Raw genomic sequence first — 22,555 nt, 5'->3', positions numbered from 1 at the left:
TGTTAGCTTTGTCAAATTCAGAATCTTAGCAGTAGACAGCAAGCAACCAAGGAAAGTGCTAACTTTAAGAGCTGATTGGGCCTGTGTCTTCGGGCTGAAGCAAGTAGAGGTACTCCTAATCCCAACTGGGAAGCCCACACTCCTCCCACCATCAACACCAGGAAGGAAATAAAGCTGGTAGGAAGGAAATGCTTGTCACAAAACCCAACTGCCACTCCCAGTTGCCCCTTCCCCCACGAACTGTCAGTCTTGTTTCCTTTCCACAAGAGTAAGGGGTTCAGCCTTTTGAATTGATATAGCAAATCCCCATTCCCATTTCTTCCCACCAGTCCCCTGTATGGTGTGTAGCTCACCTCCCAGATGGGAAATAGCTCTCTGTCAACACTTCCCTTCCTTGAGTGAAGCCCTCTAGGACCCCAAAAGCTAAATGACACCAACTGTTCCTCTTAGAGGAATCTGCTGATGACCCACAGGCAACATGCAGATGGCTTTTTGAGACTACCACCAAGGCTGAGGTGGGGATCTGGGTCAGATTTAAGCCCAATTGATGACCTCTTGATTCAGGCAGCAACTTCCCTCTGCCCTCAGCTGTCAGTGAGAGGAAGCAGAGAACTCTTCTCTCTAATAGTAAGGTTTCTCTGAGAAGTCTAGAAACTATTAAACTTGAGATCCAGAAAAGAGCTTCAAAGTCATGAGATAAAGGAGACTGGGGGGGAGGAAGGGAACCTTCTTAGCAGCAAGAAATCATACAAGCCACAGTGTGATAGGTGCACTGGTGTAAGGTGGTGCTAGAAGAGGAAGAATCCCTTGTATCAACTGCAGATGCTAGACCCATGGAGGCAAACCCATGGTCCTCTCTGTGGGCACAAACTCCATTGCCCCAGCACAGAGTTTGAAAGAGTTTGTTACTTAAAAGCCAGAGAGACACAGGGCTGGGCTGCTTCCCTCCCCCTTTCCACATATACCTGAGGATATTTCTCACATCACCTGCCTCTCTAAAGGGTTCGCCATCACTGTGATAGATCTATGTGCAGATGTACCATCTTGACCTTGTCATTATACTCAACCCTCCCTGGATTATAGGAATGATGAGATTGTGATGCCTGAAGAACAGACTGGTCTGGTGAGGGAGAACTATGTATGGAATGTCCTACTGCATCGAGGTGCAACCCCTGAGGGTATATTCCTACTGGTACCTGCTGGCAGCTATGATCATGACCTCTTCACCATGACGTGGGGCCCTACTATTGCTGCCCTCTCCTATGTATTTGACAAGAGCCTAGAGGAAACAATTATCCAAAAGGCCATTTCAGGCTTCAGGTAACCCAATTTGCCATTTGTCTCAGACCTGAAATTCTTCCCAATCTCTTAACATCTATTTCCCAACTGTCCTCACCTTGATTTGTCCTGGGATAGTCATTTTAAACTGCTTATGAACCCATGCCTGGGAATCTCTCACTTCTCTTACTCTACTATATAGTTATATCTTCCCAGAGCAGTGATTCCTTTGGAGGGAAGTCAAGGCTTGGGGGAACAAACTTTGCAGATGGCACCAAAGTGAGAAGGGTATCATCAGGGAAGAACCCTGAGAAAATCTGCCATGGTTCTTGGAAAGGCAATTGGCCTTTCCAGTGACTCTGTTCCTCGGGTGGGGTATCCATCCTTTCAGGAAATGTGCCATGATCTCCGCCCACTATGGCCTGAGCGATGTGTTTGACAATCTCATCATCTCTTTGTGCAAATTTACAGCCCTCAGCAGTGAGGTGAGTAAGAGTAGCATGAAGGCATTGAGGGCACAGCATAGGGAAGCAGACATTGTCTGAACCTGATGCCCCATAGAGGCACAGAAACATCCAAACAATAACTGGGATTCCATTGAAGATTTAACTTTCTCCAATAGTTATATACCTCACTCAGCACTGTCTATGTAGTATTCCCATCCTTCACTGTACACTATAAGGTCTTTTGGGGACTCTCACCCTCCATGACCAGCATATTCCGGGAAGGAGGTTGGGATTATTATTGCTAAATGAGAATTGGAGTGGAATCTTTGAATACCCTGGAACTCTCACAGTATTATGGAGAAAAGGGGTCAACTCAGAGTTAATGAGAGGACTCAAAGGAGAAGTTAGCACATAAGGAGCTAAGACAATCCCTAGAATTTAGCTAGACTTTGGACTTCATTTTCTCCACTTTTTCAGTCCATTGAGAACCTGCCCAGTGTGTTTGGGAGCAACCCTAAAGCTCACATTGCAGCCAAGACTGTTTTCCATTTGGCCCATCGCCATGGTGACATCCTTCGAGAAGGTTGGAAGAACATCATGGAAGCCATGCTACAGCTGTTCCGAGCCCAGCTATTGCCCAAGGCCATGGTAGAGGTAACAGATAGAGGCTTAAGGGGGAAAAAATGAGCACTGACTACAATTTGGGAAGAAAATTAAAACTTTGGGGAAGTAAAGTTTAGGACCAATGCCTTACGTTGGCCCAGTCCTTATCTAATAGGCTTCAGCATCAAGGAACCATCAGTATATGATATTTCTGAGGAGGACAACTGGCAGAGGCATTGGAAGTCAATTGTTCAGTGGAATAATAGCACAAGAAGCTGTCAGGAATAAAACTAAAGAACTGGGATTGGAACTGGGTAATAAATGACAAGTATGTTGAGAAAGGCTGATTTTTCTAGGTGGAAGACTTTGTGGACCCCAATGGCAAGATCTCTCTGCAGCGGGAAGAAACACCATCTAACCGGTAAGAGTCGGCCAGAACTGGACTATGGGGAGGGAATATCCAAGAATTTAGGATTTACCTGTATATGTCTCATCTCTCCATTCTTCTACAGAGGAGAGTCAACTGTGTTGAGCTTTGTGAGCTGGTTGACGCTGAGTGGTCCTGAGCAATCCAGTATGCGGGGTCCATCCACTGAGAACCAAGAAGCCAAGCGCATGGCCCTGGACTGTATCAAGGTACCTCTCCCAAGTATCTTTCCATTATTCTCTCTAGTGATCAGGTCTCAAATTCTTGCAGGATAGGATTCTGGCTTTGTGGGATTTTTTTCCTCATTCCAACTCAGGCAACTGATTCCCTCCTCCTGCCACTGTAGCAATGTGACCCAGAAAAGATGATCACAGAAAGCAAGTTCCTCCAGCTGGAGTCATTACAAGAGTTAATGAAGGTATATGGCAGAAGGAGGTCAGTGGGAGGAGCTATACAGGGTCTATGGCTAGGTGATTGTGAGGTGGTGGCAGCGTGTTGTTTACTACTTCTCTCTAGGCTCTAATATCAGTGACACCAGATGAAGAGACTTATGATGAGGAAGATGCAGCATTCTGCCTAGAGATGCTTCTTCGGATTGTGCTAGAGAACAGGTAAACTAAAGGTTTGAATCAAGGCAGTTGGCCTGGATCCTGCACCCATACTGTGGGCCTTTGAGCAAATCCACTGTAGTTGGGGCTTGTACCAAGGAAATAGCAATGCCTGTACAAAGCAGGAGTCCTGTTGCTTTTCTGACTATACCAGAAACACAGGGTTCATAATACCACTATGTTTAGCATCAGTACCGAGAGACCCTAAAGTAATGCTGGTGAACCTTTTAGACATAGAGTGCTGTACCTGCCCCTCCAGAGACTGCATGCTGTGCCACACCAAGTACTGGGCACACCCTGCCCCCCTCCCCCTTACCCTACACAGGGGAGGGAGAAAGCACTCCCATCGGGCTGCTGGGCAAAGGGACAAGTAAGGTGAAAAAATATCATCTGGCACAGTGGAGAGGGGGAAGGGAGCATCTCTGCCCAAGTCCCTCTACCTCTCTAGTAACAAACTGTGGGGGAGGGGCATGGGCCATGTGCCATTCGGTGTGCCATCCTTGGCACCCATGCCTTAGGTTTGCCATAACTACCCTGAAGGGATTAGTGTGGTTCTAGACCATTAGAGGGATACCTAGTGTCCAAGCTGCCCTCTACTCACTGATTTTCCTCCCTTTCCTCTTCTTGCTTCATAGGGACCGTGTGGGCTGTGTATGGCAGACAGTGCGTGATCATCTGTACCACCTCTGTGTCCAGGCGCTGGATTTCTGCTTCCTGGTGGAACGGGCTGTGGTGGGGTTACTTCGCCTGGCCATACGGTTGCTAAGGAGAGAGGAAATCAGTGGCCAGGTGAAGGGATCTTGATCTTAGCCATTTGGAAAAGAGGGATAAAGGAGGTGGGCCAAAGGCCAAGGGACCCTTGGAACTGTGTAGCAGAAACTATACTTGGTGCCCTACTTTATGAGGGTTGGTGATGGTGGAAGCATTTATTACTTCCTAAATGATATAAGAGGAACTCTAGCAAGAATCCCAACTAGGAATGGTGAGGAAAAGAAGAAATGTCTGCAGTAGTCATGGGACTGATCTTTGGCATCCAAACCCACCCACTGTGCCTTTCCAGATCCTAGAATCTTCTCTTTCCCTGCCACAAAAGGCTTACCCCATGGGCAGACCATTACCATACTCTGTCCTCAGAGTGAGCAAGTCAAGCAGAAGAGTAGAGGTTGAATGGTAAATCTCATGCTTGCTTCCTACCATTCTAGGTGCTGCTGTCTCTTCGTATCCTGCTACTGATGAAACCTAGTGTACTGTCTCGTGTCAGCCACCAGGTTGCCTATGGGCTCCATGAGTTACTCAAGACCAATGCAGCTAACATACACTCTGGGGATGACTGGGCCACACTTTTTACTTTGCTGGAATGCATTGGCTCAGGGGTGAAGCCTCCCCCTTCTTTGCAGGCCACAGCTAGGACAGAGACCACTGATACTGGTAAGCCTTCTCCAGGGAAACCTGACACCTACCTAATCTTACAGTCTAAAGAAAGAAAGCTCAGAGACTTACATTAAGCAAATTAAATACTTCATCTGCTAGCTTCCAGCTCTATTGGCAACTCCCCAATACCTATAGATTAAGTCTGAGTCGGGGCACAGAGAATAATGGAAAGATCATCATAGATTTAGAGTTGGAAGGATAATCTTGGAGCCCATCTTGGTTTGCCCTTCATATAACAGATGAGGAAACTGAGCCTCAGAAAGGTTAAGGACCTTGTCCATGGTCATATAGCTAGTAATGGTCTGAATTAAGATATGAATTCATCTTCATGACCCCAGGTCTAATTATTTAACCACTATATTACTTGGCAGCCACATATCAAGGAATAGTAAGACTTTCTGGAAGCATTATCTCTTTACTTGTCAACAGGAGCTTGACTCCCATTGGCCCAAGAATGATTAGAATAAAGGTTGTCTGGTCTATACTTTTGTCTTCTGGTGGCAAGACTACTACACTAACCCAAACAGAAGAGAATCCTTTCCTTCTTGGAAAAAGAACCTTTGGTGTTCTTTCATTTATTTATTTTCATTTTCCAGTTTTCCAAAGTTGCATGATCCAAATTGTCTCCCTCCTTTCTTCACTCCCCTCAGAGCTAGCAAGCAATTCAATCTGGGTTATACATGTATTATCATGTAAAACATTTCCATATTATTTATTTTTGTAAGTGGAACATCTTATAAAACCAAAACCCCAAAACATACCCAAATAAACAAGTGATAAATCATATACTTTCATCTAAATACCTACTCCAACATTCTTTCTCTGGAGGTGGATAGCATTCTTTTTAATAAGTCCCTCAGAATTATTCAGGATTATTATATTGCTATTAATTGCTAAGCCTATCACAGTTGATCATTCCACACTATTGCTGTTAATATGGAAAGCATTTTCCTAGTGCTGCTTATTTCACTCTGCATCAGTTCATATGGGTCTTTCCAGCTCTTTCTGTAATTATCCTGTTCATCATTCCTTATAGCACAATAGTATTCCATCACCATTATATACCATAATTTGTTCAGCCATTCCTCAATTGAGGGACACTCTCTTAGTTTCCAATTCTTTGCCGCCACAAAAAGAGCAACTATAAATATTTTTGACCAACCAGGTCCTTTTCCCATTATTTTTTATCTCTTTGGGATACAGACCTAGTAGTGGTATTACTGGATCAAAGGGTATGCATTGTTTTATAGCCTTTTGGGCATAATTCCAAATTGCCCTCCAGAATGGTTGGATCAATTCACAACTCCACCAGCAATGTATTAGTGTTCCAATTTTGCCACATCCTCTCCAACATTTATCATTTTCCTTTACTGTCATATTGACTAATTTGATAGGTATGAAGTGATACCTCAGAGTTTTTTTAATTTGCATTTCTCTAATCAAGAGGGAGTTAGAACTTTTTTTCATATGATATGACTGATAACTTTGATTTCTTTATCTTGTAATGTTCTCTATCTCGTTTGACCATAAATTCTACCCTTCTCTATAGATCTGATAGGTAAACTAGTCTATGTTCCCCTAATTTACTTATATCACTCTTTATGGTTACATCTTATACCTATTTTGACCTTATCTTGGTATAGGATGTGAGATACTGATCTAAACCTAATTTTTGCCATACTTTTAGTGTTCTTTAGTATTTTGTTCCAGTGTCTCCATCTGTATCCTCCATGCCCCCACCCCCCACCCCCCTGACTGCCTACATTCTTACTTGGTTCAGGTGCTCAGTCAGACAGTGAACTCTCTTCCTACCATCCCAGCGATGTCAGCTTGGATCGAGGCTACACCTCAGACTCAGAAGTCTATACTGATCACGGTAGACCAGGCAAGATGCACCGCTCAGCTACTGATGCCGACGTGGTCAACAGTGGTTGGCTAGTGGTGAGAAAGGAAGGGGCAGTGGGATGTAGAACTCCTCATCGAGGTCTGGATGGCCTTCTGGTTTTCCTGGGGCACAGTGAGGGGGACAAGTTGAGCCAAATTGGACTCCTGAGCTCTGTGCCAGGCAAATATCCAGGTTGCTCTTCACATTCATATTCTGAATAGGTGGGGAAAGATGACATAGACAGCTCCAAGCCAGGACCAGGACCAAACCGGCTTGGCCCTTCCCCTCTTGTGAATCAGTACAGCCTTACTGTGGGCTTGGACTTGGGACCTCATGACACAAAGTCCCTCCTCAAATGTGTGGAGTCACTGTCTTTCATCGTTCGTGATGCTGCTCATATTACTCCAGACAATTTTGAGCTCTGTGTCAAGACCATCCGAATTTTTGTAGAGGCCAGTCTGAATGGTGGTAAGTAGGTAGAGGAGGCAGGAGAGAGAGCTGCCTGAAAAGGAAAGAGGGGGAAGAGGGTGGGTTTTATATAACTATAGAAACATGGCCTGGGTATCCACAGGATGCAAATCTCAGGAAAAACGAAGCAAATGCCACAAATATGACAGCAAAGGGAACCGCTTCAAGAAGAAGTCGAAGGATGGCTCAGTTCTTCGTCGACCACGAGTGACCAGCCAGCATACAATTCGTGGCGGACACAGTGATGATGAAGATGATGAAGGAGTACCTGCTAGCTACCACACGGTGTCTTTACAGGTCAGTCAGGACGTAAGTATGGCACCATTTATTTCCTCTTCTCCCTGTGCCTAGCTGTTGGGCAACCCAGCTGGAGCAAGGGTAGGCAGACTTGGGCTGAAAGGGAAGTCTGAGGGAGAGACTCCTAAAGCAAAGGAATTGGATAATGGAGTTGTCAGGAATAGAATGATGGCTGGAAGTGGACATTGTCCTCAAGGAGACCAGGTGTAGAACATTGAGGATGAAGTAGTCTGGGTCCCTGGATCCTATTCACAACTCCTCCTTTGTGATTCCAGCTGCTGGACTTGATGCACACCCTACACACACGGGCAGCAACTATTTACAACTCATGGGCTGAGGAGCAGCGTCACTTAGAGACAGGGGGCAAGAAGATTGAGGCTGATTCCCGGACCCTCTGGGCTCATTGCTGGTGCCCCTTGCTTCAGGGTAATCTCCAAGGAAAATGAGGGATAGGGCTGAGGAGGTAGATTGGGATGCCAACTGTGATGCTGACTGTCCCTTCCCTGCTCAGGTATTGCCTGGCTCTGCTGTGATGCCCGGCGTCAGGTACGGATGCAGGCACTCACCTACCTACAGAGGGCCCTGTTGGTACATGACCTGCAGAAGCTAGATGCCCTGGAATGGGAGTCCTGTTTTAATAAGGTAATGGAGGGGAGAGGAAAACCTGGACAGTTTGAAGTAGGGATAAGAGCCTCCTATGCCAACACTCATCTTTTGCCCCAGGATACCTCCATGACATGTCTGTTCTCTTCCCCTAGCCATCTTCCTGGCTTTTTGGGAGCCTGGCAACTCACTAACTTTACTGTCGGGGGTGGGGATGTGGGATGATTGTCCAACAGGTGCTGTTTCCTCTGCTGACCAAGCTTCTAGAGAACATCAGTCCTGCAGATGTGGGTGGGATGGAGGAGACACGGATGAGGGCTTCCACACTGCTCTCCAAGGTATGATCACCTTGCATCTGCACTAAGCCCTCTTCTCATACTTCCACCCCTTGGCAGATAGGGAAGGCAGAGAAAGTGGTATCTCCCAGTGCCCTTTGGAACCTGAGAACCCAGAAGAATCCTGAGCCTCAGAGGACTTACCCAGGTCAAAGACCTAGAAGGGAAACAGGCTAGAGGATGTCTCACCCCTAGGGGTGAGGACAGTATCATCTGATTAGCCACTGGTGGGTCACAGGTTTTCCTGCAGCACCTGTCCCCACTGCTGTCACTTCCAACCTTTGCTGCTCTCTGGCTGACCATCCTGGACTTCATGGACAAGTATATGCATGCAGGTTCCAGTGATTTACTGGTATGGTCCCCTACAGCTCCTCGGGCTGTGCTCCCTCCCCATTAAGCTTGACCTCTACCCATTAGTTTCATCCCTCTTATCTCCTCCTTGCCCATCCCCAAACCCTGGTCACTTTGCCCCTATCCTTCTAGGCTGTAAATTCCTGACTTCCTCATGCCTTTGGGAAGTATTGTCCAGTTTGCTTATCTAAGATCTGCTCTTGCCTCTTTCCCATCTGTCTTTTTTCACACACACACACACACATACACACACACACACACACTCCTCCAGTCTGAGGCTATCCCTGAGTCATTGAAGAACATGCTGCTAGTGATGGATACTGCAGAGATCTTCCACAACGCAGACACAAGAGGAAGTGGCTCCTCTGCCCTCTGGGAGATCACCTGGGAGCGTATTGACTGCTTCCTGCCCCATCTTCGAGATGAGCTCTTCAAGCAGACAGTCATCCCTGGTATGGGACTACTAAGAGCTTCTCAGCTTCAGCATTAAGGACCCTAGAGCTCTCAGAGCCTAGAAATGGAATCGGGCTCAATGCCCTGGCTTGGTGGGGGGCACATAGGCAGATAGAATGAGATAAGACTCCTATTTTGCAGAAAACTAAAAGACGTTTTCTGAATTATAACTTTCCCCAGATCCCCTGCCACCGGTGCCTACTGAACCACATTCCCAGAAGACTCTGGCCTCTGCCCATTTGTCTCCTGCTGCCAGTGACACAAGGATGCCCAGCCACACATATACTCCAGAAATGCCCTCAGAACTGGGGGCCTATGGTGAGGCCTCTTTTTCTACACTTCCAAATGTTAAAGGATGGGGAAATAAAGGGAAGGGGGAAATTGTTTATTAAGTATCTACTATTTGCTAGGCATTATGCCAAGTACTTTACAAATATTATTTCATTTTATCCACACAACAGCCCTGGGAGTTAAATGCTATTATTATTCCCTATTTTACATTTGGGGAAACTGAGGAAGACAGAAGTTAAATTACTTACCCAGGGTTATACAATTAGTAAATATCTGAGGCTGGATTTGAACGCTTGTCTTCCTGACTTCAGGCCCAGCACTCCATCTGTGCCACCCCACTGCCCCAGGGAAATAGAGGTCCGAAAGCCACATAACAGTACTACATCAGCTAATAGTAGAGTACTGCTATCCAGAATAAAGTGCTAGGAAAGGGAAGGGGCCAGATCCAGAGAACAGTGCTGACCTTCTGTCCTCGTGAAGAATGAGGACTAGGGCAGCTAAAACTCAAGGTGGAAGAGAAGGGATTAAACCTACATATACAATGAGCTACTCACTTGGTTAGAGCTAGGAAGAGATGATTGAAGAAGATTGTTGAATATTCTTCACTTAAAAGAGTAGATTCTCATTTGGGTGGAGGCAGGACTATCTGGTTCAGATGCAGGGAAGAAGGGTTTGAGGAATGGGCCAAAAATGATATCTGAACATTGCCACATTTTCCCACACAGACTCAGAGAAGTCAGAGGTCTCTGGAGCAGCTGCCAGTGGTTGTTCTGGTTCTTCCACAGTCTTGACTCCCAGCAAGCTGAGCTCCAGTCCAGAAGGGCCTGTGTCATTGGCCCAGCCCCCACTGATCCTGCAGCCTCTGGCTTCCCCACTGCAAGTGGGTGTGCCACCCATGACATTACCTATCATTCTAAATCCAGCCCTCATTGAGGCAACTTCACCTGTGCCTCTGCTAGCTGCCCCTCGCCCCACTGACTCTATGCCCACTTCTGAAGTCAACTAAGAGGTGTTTGGGAAGACTGGGCCTACGCCTCCTGTCACACCACTGGGGGCTTCTCATCCTGTCCCTCTTCTGGTCGCACACTGTGTCGATGCCTCCCCTGGGCCTGGCTCAGCCACTACTGCTGTTCTCATTGGAGTCAAATTGAGAAATCGGTGAAGGGAATGAGGGCAGCACTTCCTAGAGACATCATCCAGAGAGAAGAGACTGTCTTCGTCTTCTGCTCATCATCTCTGGGAGGTTTCCCTGAGAACTGAGAGATCAAACTTGGGGCTTACCCAGAGCTCGTTCCAGGCTAGCTCTGGTCTCTTAGGATGCCTGGACTCACCCTAAGGGAGAGACTTGGGGGCATCAGTGCCAACTAGCTCTGCCCATGTTGCCTCTTGGCATCTGGGGCCCTATCTTTCCCTTTACCCTGCAGTCCTAGCTCCAAGAGCTATACTCCAACCACAATGCACTTTGCTTCCCTTTCCTCAGACCTCCTTCCCCTCATCAGCCCTGAGCTACCTCCTCCAGTTCTTCCTCTATCAATGAGTTGGGTTAATTTGGGGAGTTAATTAGGGCCAGGGGACAGAGGTAGTAATAAGGGGAATCGCCTACAGGAGCATGTACATATGGAGAGGTTAACAATTGACTTTTTACAATGTAATAAATGTCATAAAACTCACACCCAAGCCTTCCTTTCCCCCTCTATTGCACCTTCTTCCCTCCCCAGCACTTTCTTTTCTGAGCCTGTGGTCTGACCCGATAGAGAAGTCCTAGCACAGATCTATAGGGCTAGATGAGGGAGAGCAAAGAAACGAGGACACTGCTGCCTTCTGACCCCCAAGTAGGAAGGATCTGGGTCCAGGATGGGTCTTGTTTGTTGCTGCTTTATAGCCACAACTACTCCCCTACCTGAGGAGGGCATCACTAAGGACAGTTGGGCTTTCCAGAACTAATGAAAGATGAGGCTGGAAGAGATTACATGAATGACTGCAGCTTCCAAAGGCTATCTTCCTCCATAATCTCCAGGAGGAAAAAGACAATGAATGAACTAAAATTAGGGCTTTTCTTGTACAAGCATTATCAGACTTAATCTGTCAAGGCCTCATAGATATCAAGTATGGAGAAACTTTAGCACTCATATCCCATGTCCCTGTACAAGGCCTTTTCTTGATTTGAGGCCCAGAAAGATTCTAAGATTTGTCAACACTATGACTTCTGACATCTCATTGCAGGAGGAAAGAAGGGAAGGTGGTACACAGATAAAGGTACTTGACTCTCCACCCCTCACCTAGCCTGTGGAACCTAGGCTTTACATCATACCCACTGCCATAGATTACATTACCTTCTGAATTACTAAGGTCTGTTCCTGTTAACATACCTGTCTACCCCTCTACCTTCTAGGGAGGAGAGTAGGGGCTGTGGGATTGCCTCTAAATTCTTGCTATATTCTGCCATTTTCCTGCCATGTTGCCTCTCACCCCACCCCAGAAGCACAGAGTCAGCACTCTTTTAAGGGAGGCTGTGCTCCACAGTTCTGACTCTATAAACCCAGAGATGCCACCTTCCCCTGCCTGCCACTTCTAAGGAGCAATAGCACTGGTGATTATCAAAATATCAAAATTTAGGTGTTGGGTCACAGCTAGAACTTAGATATGCTAGAGTCTCACCTAGGAAAGTGAGTTAGGTTAATCCTAAGCCCAGTGTCTCACCTTTGCCTTATGGGCCCTTTGACCATCCTTTAATCCACCATGGGGAGAGAAAACAAGGACACAGGCCAGTAATGGTGAACCTTTTAGAGACCAAGTGCCAAGCTGCAATCCTCATGCTGCATTTGAGCCATCCCCTTACCCCAGAGAGGGAAGGGAGGAGGTGCTCCCTTTGGACTGTTGTGCAGAAGGACAAGTGATTCGAGAAATGTCCTCAAACATAGTGAAGAGGAAGAGGAGAGCAGCCCCCTTCAGCCTGCATGCCATAGGTTCACCAACGCTGGCACTGTCAGAGGAATGGAGTGGAGGCAGGGCAGCAAAAGATGAGATTTGAGTTGAGCCTTCAAAGAAATCAAGGAAATTAGAAATTGGAGAAGAGAGAAAGCATACTAGGCAAGGGGAACTGCCACTGCAAAACCGAGGAGATGAATTATATATGAGGAATAGCAAATAGGCCAGTATAGCTGGATCATGGAGTGAATGGAAGGGAGCAAAGTGACAAATTTTATATTTGATCCAGCAAATAAAAGCCACTGGAATTCATGGGATGGGAAGGAGGGGTATGGACAGATCTGTTTTATGAAACTCAGGCAGCTGAAGAGAGGATGGATCAAAGTGGGGAGAGATGAAGGAAAGAGCAAATCGAAGGCTGCAGCAATAGTCTAGGGAAGAGGTGATGAGGGCCTATGCAAGGTTGTAGTTACAAGTAAAGGACAGATGAGAAATGAAATAAAGGGGTGCATGCAAGTGAGGGTTCGAGGATAACACTGAGCTTTCACGCTTGGGTGACTGAAAGGATGGTGGTACCCTCAATAGTAATAGGAAAGTTGAGAGGTGAATGGTTTAGGAGGAAAGAAAATGAGTTTGGACAAGTTTGAGATGCCTATGGGACATCCAGTTCAGTTGAGAATATCTAAAAGTCAGTTGGTGATGTAGGACTGGAACTCAGGAGAAAGGTTAGGGTTGAATATATAAATCTGAGGATCATCTGCAACCATGGGAGCTGACATCACTAAGCAATATAGTATTGAGAGAAGGGAACCGAGGACTACTGGCTTTTGAGTTACCCATGATTGGCAATATAATTGTAAGGAAGAGCCAGCAAAGGAGATTGGTGAGTAGACAGATCTGTGTCACTAGCCAGGCCTGGCAATCTGATGAAGTGGTCTTTGTCCTGGATGACCTCCTGCTCCAGCTTAATACACTTTCTCTGACCACTGGCCTCTGGACCCCTAGAATTGGCTGACTGCAAAGGTCAAAGCCTAGTAAGTAAAAGATACTATCTGACATTCTGTATTTTACTTCCATCATTGAACTTGAACCTTATTGATCCTGTGAGGAAGGTACTACAGGTATTATTCACATTTTAACAGATAAGGTCAGACTGTCAGTGTAAACTGGCATCTTGAACTCATCTTTCTGAATCTTAGTCCAACACTCCAGTTCTGTAGCTGGATAGGTTGGCCCCACTTTCCTTCCCAGAAGGAGCTGCCCCAGGGCACTGAGATGGGGTCTTCTCCCTGACAATGAGTGTCCACCTCTGGCCAGGCTTTTACCCCCTCCCCCCAACAATCATTTCTTAATTCGCTAGAATTGGGGACCAGAAGACCAACAAGAAACAGTCCTTGGCCTGTTTATAACGGTGCTTGGGGAAGGGGTGTGGAATAGGGGAGAACAGGTCTGTACGTAAATTAACCATGTTGGGAAAAGGCACTAGGAGCCACCCATCCTACGGAGCTCAGGCCCAAGCAAAGCAGGTCGGATCTGTACGGTGCCCAGCGGGCCAAGCTCTGAGAGCGGCAGAAGTCGTGCTCCTCGACCCCTCTCTCCGACAGAAACTGCTCTAGGAGTTTCGGCTCAATCCACCTCCACGGTGCTTCAGAGTCGCGGGGTCCGTGGGGGAAGAGGGACGGGGACGCTCGGTTCCCAAGAGCCTGGTTTCCACCACTTGGGGCTGGCCGTTGGGGACAGAAAAGGCGCGGCTTCGAGCCCAGGACCCATACGGCAGGAGGCGCGAGGGCTCGGAGGTCCCCTCGTAATACTCACCCTTCCGGGATCCCGCGGGAGATGGAGGGGCACGGTGGGGGAGGGGGGGAATAGGGATATAGAATGGGAGGGGGCGGTACTCTAGATTCAGTCCTTATTGGCTGCACTGGCCGCGGACTAAAACTTTAAGCCAATGAGAAAGAGACCAGGGCGTGACGCACGGTGACGTCATGGGAATTCCCCCCCGGGGGGTGTCGGAAAAGGGGTTTTCCCGGTTGGGGCTGCAGGTGGCCGAGAGGCACAGGGGTCGGAAGACTGGCGAAGGCAGGACCAGCCGGTAGCCTGAGCTGGAGCCGGAGCCGGAGCCGCAGCCGCAGCCGCAGTGAGTGGCCGGGGTAGTGCACCTAGGTTCCCACAACTCTCCGAGCATGGGTAGATGGGCGGGGGCGGGAACCCCACTGAGCCTGGAGAGTGAGGAGCACAAGCCCACTAGGGCACGGTCACAGGCACACATCAAATACAAGTCCGCGTTCCACTTAGATAACGAGCTGCGAGGCCTCCACTAGGGTCTCCAAATCCTGGGCGCACACACACGTCCACCGCCCCTCGGCCAGGCTCAGTAACCCAGGAACAGGACACGCTCCCGTGGACGCGGGTACTCCGAAAAAGTTGTGCCGTCCTACACTCCCGCCACACTGACACGGGCATGCGGATACACAAAAGCAGGGCGTTGTAGCGCAATGACGCCGACACGCGTGCAGACACATGGAGACACAGTTTGCAAACTGGAGGGAAGAAAAGCATCCCCATACACGGGGAAGAGTGGGGAAGGAGTCGAGTCCTAGGCCCGGGGCTGGGTGGATACAGCCCCAGGCCCCCTCTCCCCAGCTGTCCAAAGTCCAAAGCACGGGCTAGCCGGAGTGGAGGGCTCTACGTCCCCAGGGACTGAGAGCAGGAGGACCCCCCTACAGGAGGAATCTCCCCCAAAAGCCCCAAAGACCGAATCAAAAGTCTCTCTCCCTCCCGGGCCTCCAGAAAATCCCTGGGGAGCCCCAGCCCGTGGGAGGGGAGGAAAAAGGAAAGGAGGCTGGGCCAGTAAAGAGAAGGGCAATCGGAGCCTAGGAGGGAGTCGGGGCCAAGATCGAGGACCTCTTTGTGCTTGCAAATATTACCCCTGGCCTGTAAAGGCGAGCTCTGAGCTGGAGACCCAGGGCCCTCCCTTCCTCCTACTGAAATCCTCAGCCTGCTCCAGCCCTAGTCTTCTCCTTCATCCCCCCATCAACCCCTCTGGCGTGGGGGGTGGGGCGGTGGAGGTGGGGAGAAGGGCTTCTCGGATGGGTGCCAGAAGGCCAAAGCCCACAGTTTCCCTCAGAGCCAGGGTCCCGTGGGGGAGTGGAAAAGAGAAAGGAAAGAAGGAAGAGCCACCTCGAATCCCAGCCGGGCCCTCCCTCCCTGGGCTGGACCCACACGTCATTTCCAGGCCCACCCCCTCCCCTGGCCCCTCCTCTCTCTGGTATTTTCGGGACTTTCCTGAGCTGCTCTAACTTTCCTGCCCTCCCAGCCCCCGCCTGCCCACAGCTCTCGGGCTCTCCCCTATTCCAGTCCGGCAGGAGGAGGGACCCTCTGTCCCTCACCCTCAGACTCCTGGCTGCCCCCATAGGCCTGGCCTGAGGGGTGCCCCTCCACACCCACAAGCTCAGGTAGGAGCCTCGGCGGTACAGCGGCAGCAGAAGCTGGACAGAGCCCAGCTCTAAAACATGGACGATTGCTATGGCCCAGTGAGTGCTAGCCTGTGTCTGTCTTTGTGCCTCTCTCCCTCCGACCCCCTGGGCCTCTGTCTGTCTGTCCGGCTGTCTGTCTGACTGTCTGGAGTCCTCTCTGGCTAATTCTCCGTCCCTTCACTCAAGTCTCATCTAACAGCCTCCCCCCCCCCCAGTCCTCCATATGTCTGACCCTCTAGGCACCCATCTTTTCTTTTGACCCCGTTTTCTGGGAGGGGCCCGTGGATCTGAGCTGTCTCTCCCTCCTCCTGGCCCTGGCCAGCTGGCCCCATGGTCCTGTCTATTGGTTTGTCCTCCCGCATGACTCTTCTGTTGGGCCCTCGGAGTTTGGGGATCACTAAGGGGGGGGGTTGGTGATTTCGTGGGAGTGGTCACCTCCTGCCATGTGTGCCCACATCCAGGGTCTGGACGGTATCATTGACTATGAAGATTTCCGATTCAACTCCCCAGTAGTGGATCGAAGAGAAGTCCCAGAGGAGACGGGTCAGTGTGTCTGCTAGTCCTTCCCTCCTTCCTCCAGTATCCTGGGGACTCCCATCCCTTTACGTCCCTCCACTCCACGCACTTATTTGTTCCCCAGGTAGTAGGAAGGTGGGATCTCCTACCAGAATTGGGGTGGGTCTCAAAGGGGATCTCAAGACTCTTGGCTCAGACATCCCCCTTCCATCCCCAGGTGAGGGCCCCTACCTGGTCATCGTGGAACAGCCCAAGCAGGTGAGGGCAGGAAGGGGTGCGGGGGGCTGAGGGACTTTGCCTTCCCCCAGGCCCAGGGGTGGGCGCGGGGTGGCCCCGGGGCTGGTGAGTACAGACCGGGGGTGGCCGCTCCTGGTCGCGACTATCTTCTGATTCCCCAGCGTGGCTTCCGCTTTCGCTATGGCTGTGAGGGTCCCTCCCATGGGGGGCTGCCCGGAGCCTCCAGTGAGAAAGGCCGTAAAACGTACCCTACAGTTAAGGTGAGCAGAAGAGAAGGGGGCGGGCAGCCAGGGAGGGAGGTGACCGTCCGCCTGTGACAAACACCCCTCTGCCGGTCGTCCCCAGATCTGTAACTACGTGGGACCAGCCAAGATCGAGGTGGACCTGGTCACACACAGTGACCCGCCCCGAGCCCATGCCCACAGCCTGGTGGGGAAACAGTGCACGGAGCTGGGAGTTTGCGTGGTGTCTGTGGGGCCCAAGGACATGACGGCCCAGTACGATGTCCCTGTCCCCGTCCTCTCCATCCCCCCACCCCATGGGCTTCTCTGGGGAGAGCTCCATTCCACCCCCCACCCCAGGGCTCCCGGTCATTGAACCTTCTTCAGAGGCTTGATTCCGGTTCTTGGCTACACTGGAATGAGGGAGGAGGGAGCAAAAGGTGGGGGGAGCAGACCCAAGCCTTGATTTGGGGAGATCCGCATCTCGGTAAAAGAAAAGGAGCACGTCGTGGGGGATGGACGGGGCATCCAGGGGGAGGCGTGGGCCAAGGAGATGAGATTCCCTGCTGGGAATACATGATCTGGGGGCCAGAGCAGCTGCCCCCACTCCGGGCTATGGGATCTCAGAGAAGGGAGTCCAGGAGCTGCAAAGGAAAAGGACGGGGGAGAGGTTTCCAGCCCGGAGAACAGCTTGAGCCTTCCATCCTTCTTTGGACCTGACTTCTTACACCTGACCACTGGCAGGTTTAACAACCTGGGCGTCCTGCACGTGACCAAAAAGAACATGATGGAGATCATGCTGCAGAAGCTCCAGAGGCAACGGCTCCGCTCTAGACCGCAGGGCCTCACGGGTATGGGCGCCCCGCAAAGCAGAAGGCCGCCTGGGGCTACGAGAGAAGAGGTTCAGGGGTGCTGGGAGGGCATGGGTGCCCCAAGCATTGAGGGGTCGCCTGTGCCCACCACAGAGGCCGAACGGCGGGAGCTGGAGCAGGAGGCCAAAGAACTGAAGAAGGTGATGGATCTGAGCATCGTCCGGCTTCGCTTCTCCGCCTTCCTTAGGGCCAGCGATGGCTCCTTCTCACTCCCCCTTCCGCCAGTCATCTCCCAGCCCATCCATGATAGCAGTGAGTGCTCGGAGAGACCAGGGGCGGAGGGGAAGGGCTGAGGGGAATTCTGTGGAGCTGGTCCTTCGCCTCCTGTAGATGTCTGCGCCTCAAACCTCAAAGCCATCGTTCGTTCTCCCTAGAATCCCCTGGAGCCTCCAACCTGAAGATCTCGCGCATGGACAAGACGGCGGGATCCGTGCGGGGTGGGGACGAGGTTTATCTTCTCTGTGACAAGGTGCAGAAAGGTAAGGCCAGCGCTGGGGCCTGGAGACACTCCAGCAAACCCCAGGGATGCCAGGGCTCTCGGGGAAGAGGGCAAAGGGAGAAAGGGCACTGTGGAAGTTTCTTCCTTCTCACCACCTCCAACCCCCACAGATGACATTGAAGTCCGCTTCTACGAGGATGACGAGAATGGCTGGCAAGCCTTTGGAGACTTCTCCCCCACCGACGTTCACAAACAGGTGCCGAGACTTGGTGGGCACATGGAAGGGGGGCTGGGCTAGGCAGGATTTGGGGGCCGTGCTGAGAGCCCACGTCTCCCCCACCCAGTATGCTATTGTGTTCCGGACACCCCCTTATCATAAGATGAAGATTGACCGTCCGGTGACTGTCTTCTTGCAACTAAAGAGGAAGCGAGGAGGGGATGTTTCTGACTCCAAACAATTCACCTACTACCCCATGGTGGAAGGTAGGGCCCAGGAGGGGCTGGGGAGCAGAGGCTGATACAGGGAGACTGTGGGGGGGGAGTGGGGTCAGGGCAGCCCTGACTTCCTCTCCTTCTCCCCCAGACAAGGAAGAGGTTCAGCGGAAGCGGCGGAAGGCCCTACCCGCCTTTTCCCAGCATTTCGGAGATGGTTCCCACATGGGTGGATCTGGAGGAGGTTCAGCTGGAGGCTATGGAAATGGAGGAGGAGGTAAGAAGGAGAAGGACTTGGGGGGCTCAGGAAGCCCTAAGAAGGGAAGGGGCTGAGCTCTCTTTCCCTCTCCATCCCTCTCACCAGCCCCCCCCCTCCCCCCGGGTATTGGGCTCCTGCATCAAGATGGAAAAGGGAAAATTGTGGAGAGAGCCATCCTGTGGCCATTCTTCCTCCCCCCCACCATTGCTCTGAATGTCCATCATCCCTCAGTAGCACCTGACTGAGTCTCCCCCCTCTCCTAGGTGGTGGTCTCAGCTTCTTCCCCACATCCTCCCTGAACTACAGCCTGTACTCTACTGGGGCCCCCCCAGTGGGCAGTTACTCTGGGGGGGCAGGAGTCCAGATGTCTGGTGAGAGCGAGGGCACAACTGATGGTGAGGGGGAAAAGCAGACACACTCCGATTCCCCTGGCCGTCCCCCACCCCATGGATCTCAGGCCTTGAAGATGCTACGGGAAGGTGCGGACCCCCCTCTGGAGGGGAGAGGGGAACCTCGGGGATCACTGCGGTGGGTTGGATGGGCATGGTGCCTGTCTTCTGTTTCCCTGACCTTACCCTTTCCACCCCTTCCCAACCAGCTCGACAATACAACCTACATATGTTTGGGCTGGCCCAGCGCAGCGCCCAGGCTTTGCTGGACTATGGAGTTACGGCGGATGCCCGAACCCTCCTGGCTGGGCAGTGCCACCTGCTGAGGGCCCAGGATGAGAACGGAGACACGTATGGAACCAGGGCAGGCGGGGAAATGGCAGTAAGGTAGAGCAGGCGTTGGGCTGGGGGCGCAGACACAGACGAGCTGGGGTTGGCTCAAGAATGGATTGGGACGAGGATACGGGCCGCCGGGCAAGAGCGTGGAGAGCGGAAGCACAGTGGAGCCGAGCGGGAGGCAAGATGGCAGCGGGAGGGTGATTGGTGGCTCGGTATGTGTCAGAGTCAGACTGTTGCTTGCTCCCCGCCAGGCCTCTGCACTTGGCCATCATTCACGGGCAGACAGACGTCATTGAACAGATGGCTCACGTCCTCTTCCGGGTCCCCCACCTGGGCATTGTTAACCTCACCAACCACTTGCACCAGGTAGGCTCCGTGCCGGGCAGGGTGGCCCTTCTCTGGCGTGGGCGGGCCCTGACTTCCTCTTGTGCTCCTAGACGCCCCTCCATCTGGCTGTGATCACGGGGCAGAGCCGCGTGGTCAGCTTCCTCCTGGACGTAGGGGCTGACCCCACCCTGCTGGACAGACACGGGGATTCCGCCCTCCACCTGGCGCTCCGGGCTGGCAGTCCTGTCCTCCTGCAGGCCCTCCTTTGCCACGCAGGGCCGGCTCTTCCCCGGTTGCTGCTCATGCCCGATTATGAGGGTGAGGATCTCCCTGGCCCTGCGGGGGGACTTGGGGCGGGAGGAGGGGGAGGAAAGGGATCACACTCTGAGCCGTGCCCATCCCGCAGGCCTGTATCCGGTGCACCTGGCAGTGCGCGCCCACAGTCCAGAGTGCCTGGACCTGCTGGTCAGCAGCGGGGCAGATGTGGAGCTGGCAGAGCGGCAGGGCGGCCGCACTGCCTTACACCTGGCCACCGAGGCGGAGGAGCTGGGGCTGGTGAGCCACCTCCTCACCAAGGTCAGTCAGTCCGTGGCGCTGTGCTTGGCGCTGCCCCAAGCCTCACCCAGGGGCCCTCACGGGGCAGTCTACCAGGGAAGGCAGTGAGGGAGCTGCGTGGACAGGGAGGGGATTGCGGGAAACCAGAGGGGCACAAGGAGAGGGAGAGCCGCTGGGAGAAATGCCCAGAGCTGGGACATGGAGCGGCCAGTGAGTGCCATGCCAGCAGCCTGGACAGGTAGAGAGGGGCCAGATGATGAAGGTATTCAATTTGGGTTTTGAGTCAAAGAAGCTACCTTCTGATCCCACATTGCCACTTACTACCTGTGCGATGGATTTTAGACTCAATACTGTGTATGTAAGGCAGAAGAGTGGGGCTAGGCAATGGGGTTAAGTGACTTGCCCAGGGTCACACAGCTGGGAAGTGTCTGAGGCTGCATTTGAACCCAGGACCTCCAGGCTCTGGGACTGACTCTCCATCCACTGAGTCACCCTCATTATTAGCTATCATTATCATGGACTCCTCTGGGTCTCTGTTTCCTTCTGTGTAAAATGAGGACCTTGAAATCATCTCTGTCCCGGGCCCTTCTGGCACCTCACCTTTTGGACCTACGGCGGAGGGGGGGGAAGGAGGGGCTGGGCGGCGGTGTGAGCCTCCCCTTCTTCCCCTCACCAGCTTGGTGCCAACGTGAATGCCCAAACGTTCGCTGGAAACACCCCCCTGCACCTTGCAGCTGGGCTGGGCTCCCCGACCCTCACCCGCCTGCTCCTCAAAGCCGGTGAGTACGCTTGCCTGACCTGAGGCCTGGAGGCTGCCCCAGCCCTACCTCTCCCCGGGGGGACGGAGTGCAGCCCCCAACACTGCCCTCCCCGCCAGGAGCCGACGTACAGGCTGAGAACGGAGAGCCCCTGCGCCCACTGCCCTCCCCCCCCAACTCGGGCAGCGACTCGGAGTCCGACGGGGCCGAGGAAGGAAGCGGAAGGAGCTACCACGGCCACACGCCCCTGGACCTCACCCGGAGCGCCAAGGTACCGCCAGGCCCGGGGTGCGAGGGGCAGCGGGGGGCACAGCCCTGGCCTTTCTGAGACCGCCCTCCCCTTCCAGGTCAGGACGCTGCTGCTGAAGGCCGCCCAGGAGACCACGGAGCCGCCCCAGAGCCCGCCCAGTCCCCCAGGTGCGCCCCCTGCCCTGCTCCCCCAGCCCCTTCTCCTCGCCCACCCCAAGCCAGGCTTTGGCTGCCCTCCCTCCCTGCTATGAGGTCACCGCGTGTGTCTGTGTGTCACAGGCCCAGGTCTGTCCCTGGGGGCCGCGGCCTTGCAGGGCCTGGAGCGACTACTGGACGGGCCAGGAGGTGGAGGAGACTGGGCCGAGCTGGCCGAGAGGCTGGGGCTGCGCAGCCTGGTGGACACGTACCGCAGTACGGCCTCCCCCAGCGGCAGCCTGATCCGGAGCTACCAGGTGGGTGTCTGGGCTCTGGGCCCCTCCTGGGCCCGGCCCTCCGGCGCCTGACCCTCGCCCCCTTTGCCTCTTCCCACAGCTGGCCGGAGGGGACTTGGCTGGCCTGCTGGACGCCCTGGCGGCCATGGGGCTGGACGAGGGCGTGCGGCTCCTGCAGGGCACCGAGCCCAGGGACAAGCTTCTGAGCACGGGTAAAGAGGGAAGGGGGAGGCTGGGGGAAGCGGAGAGCTCGGGGGGCCGGGGGGCTGCCCTCCCTGAGCCTCCTGCCTCTCGGCCTCCCCAGAGGTAAAGGAGGACAGTGCGTACGGCAGCCAGTCCGTGGAGGAGGAGCAGGAGAAGATGAGCCTGGGCCCCGCACCCCCCGGGGAGCTCCCCCACAGGCACCCCGAGGAGCAGGTGCACTGATCCCAGTCGTGCCTGCAGCCAGGGCAATGCTTCGTCCAGCCCCGCGCCAGTCCCCGGAGGCGCCCGCTGTACAGATCCCCTCCCCTGCGCCCGCGCCCTTATTTAATGCCCCGATTGGTCTTTTGGTCCTCATGAATAAAGGTTGGGGGGCTGGGGTCCCGCCCGCCCCGCCCAATGGCATGGTTCCGGTTCTCCATTCTGCCCTCGGGCACTACCATCTGGACA

General features: G+C 52.7%; 2 protein-coding genes across 12 annotated transcripts in view; both read left to right on the top strand.

The window, feature by feature from the left end:
* GBF1 (golgi brefeldin A resistant guanine nucleotide exchange factor 1) overlaps positions 1–11,146 on the top strand; it is a 141,423-nt gene extending 130,277 nt beyond the window's left edge. For 6 of the 9 annotated variants that reach the window (XM_056804803.1, XM_007479116.3, XM_056804789.1 and 3 more), the window contains 19 exons: positions 1,084–1,320; positions 1,670–1,763; positions 2,202–2,378; positions 2,684–2,748; positions 2,840–2,963; positions 3,101–3,172; positions 3,271–3,365; positions 3,998–4,151; positions 4,565–4,790; positions 6,574–6,734; positions 6,900–7,146; positions 7,250–7,455; positions 7,719–7,869; positions 7,955–8,085; positions 8,283–8,384; positions 8,620–8,733; positions 9,004–9,184; positions 9,366–9,503; positions 10,202–11,146. In XM_056804803.1, coding sequence (XP_056660781.1) covers positions 1,084–1,320; positions 1,670–1,763; positions 2,202–2,378; positions 2,684–2,748; positions 2,840–2,963; positions 3,101–3,172; positions 3,271–3,365; positions 3,998–4,151; positions 4,565–4,790; positions 6,574–6,734; positions 6,900–7,146; positions 7,250–7,455; positions 7,719–7,869; positions 7,955–8,085; positions 8,283–8,384; positions 8,620–8,733; positions 9,004–9,184; positions 9,366–9,503; positions 10,202–10,482 — 2,956 coding nt within the window. In that variant the 3' untranslated portion in view covers positions 10,483–11,146. The remainder of the gene's footprint in view (positions 1–1,083; positions 1,321–1,669; positions 1,764–2,201; positions 2,379–2,683; positions 2,749–2,839; positions 2,964–3,100; positions 3,173–3,270; positions 3,366–3,997; positions 4,152–4,564; positions 4,791–6,573; positions 6,735–6,899; positions 7,147–7,249; positions 7,456–7,718; positions 7,870–7,954; positions 8,086–8,282; positions 8,385–8,619; positions 8,734–9,003; positions 9,185–9,365; positions 9,504–10,201) is intronic. The other 3 variants (XM_056804792.1, XM_056804777.1, XM_007479114.3) reach the window with 1 other exon arrangement.
* Positions 11,147–14,398: 3,252 nt separating this feature from the next.
* NFKB2 (nuclear factor kappa B subunit 2) lies at positions 14,399–22,505 on the top strand. 3 transcript variants are annotated; one of them, XM_056804897.1, is made up of 23 exons: positions 14,399–14,541; positions 15,721–15,937; positions 16,342–16,423; positions 16,614–16,654; positions 16,795–16,893; positions 16,979–17,130; positions 17,599–17,705; positions 17,820–17,978; positions 18,101–18,205; positions 18,336–18,421; positions 18,510–18,648; positions 18,749–18,874; positions 19,120–19,335; positions 19,455–19,596; positions 19,836–19,950; positions 20,022–20,229; positions 20,318–20,487; positions 21,143–21,245; positions 21,344–21,495; positions 21,572–21,641; positions 21,753–21,925; positions 22,005–22,116; positions 22,209–22,505. In XM_056804897.1, the coding sequence occupies exons 2-23, from the start codon at positions 15,917–15,919 to the stop codon at positions 22,328–22,330; spliced, it is 2,700 nt and encodes an 899-aa protein (XP_056660875.1). In that variant the 5' UTR covers positions 14,399–14,541; positions 15,721–15,916; the 3' UTR covers positions 22,331–22,505. The 3 variants fall into 3 exon arrangements, with proteins under 3 accessions (XP_056660875.1, XP_056660870.1, XP_056660864.1); XM_056804892.1 differs by having other exon boundaries at positions 14,400–14,541; positions 15,820–15,937; XM_056804886.1 differs by having other exon boundaries at positions 14,416–14,541; positions 14,700–15,937.
* Positions 22,506–22,555: the final 50 nt, after the last annotated feature.

This window comes from Monodelphis domestica, chromosome 1 (assembly GCF_027887165.1).
Source record: "Monodelphis domestica isolate mMonDom1 chromosome 1, mMonDom1.pri, whole genome shotgun sequence".
Taxonomy (NCBI): Eukaryota; Metazoa; Chordata; class Mammalia; order Didelphimorphia; family Didelphidae; genus Monodelphis; species Monodelphis domestica.
The sequence above is the reverse complement of the archived record's forward strand: the minus strand, read 5'-3'. Positions and strand labels throughout refer to the sequence as shown.

Excerpts from the sequence above, each read along its gene's own strand:
- NFKB2 (XM_056804897.1), top strand. The coding sequence starts at position 15,917 with ATGGACGATTGCTATGGCCCA. Across the intron at positions 15,938-16,341 it reads TGGACGATTGCTATGGCCCA|GGTCTGGACGGTATCATTGA; the intron begins GTGAGTGCTAGC and ends GCCCACATCCAG. Across the intron at positions 16,424-16,613 it reads AGAAGTCCCAGAGGAGACGG|GTGAGGGCCCCTACCTGGTC; the intron begins GTCAGTGTGTCT and ends TTCCATCCCCAG.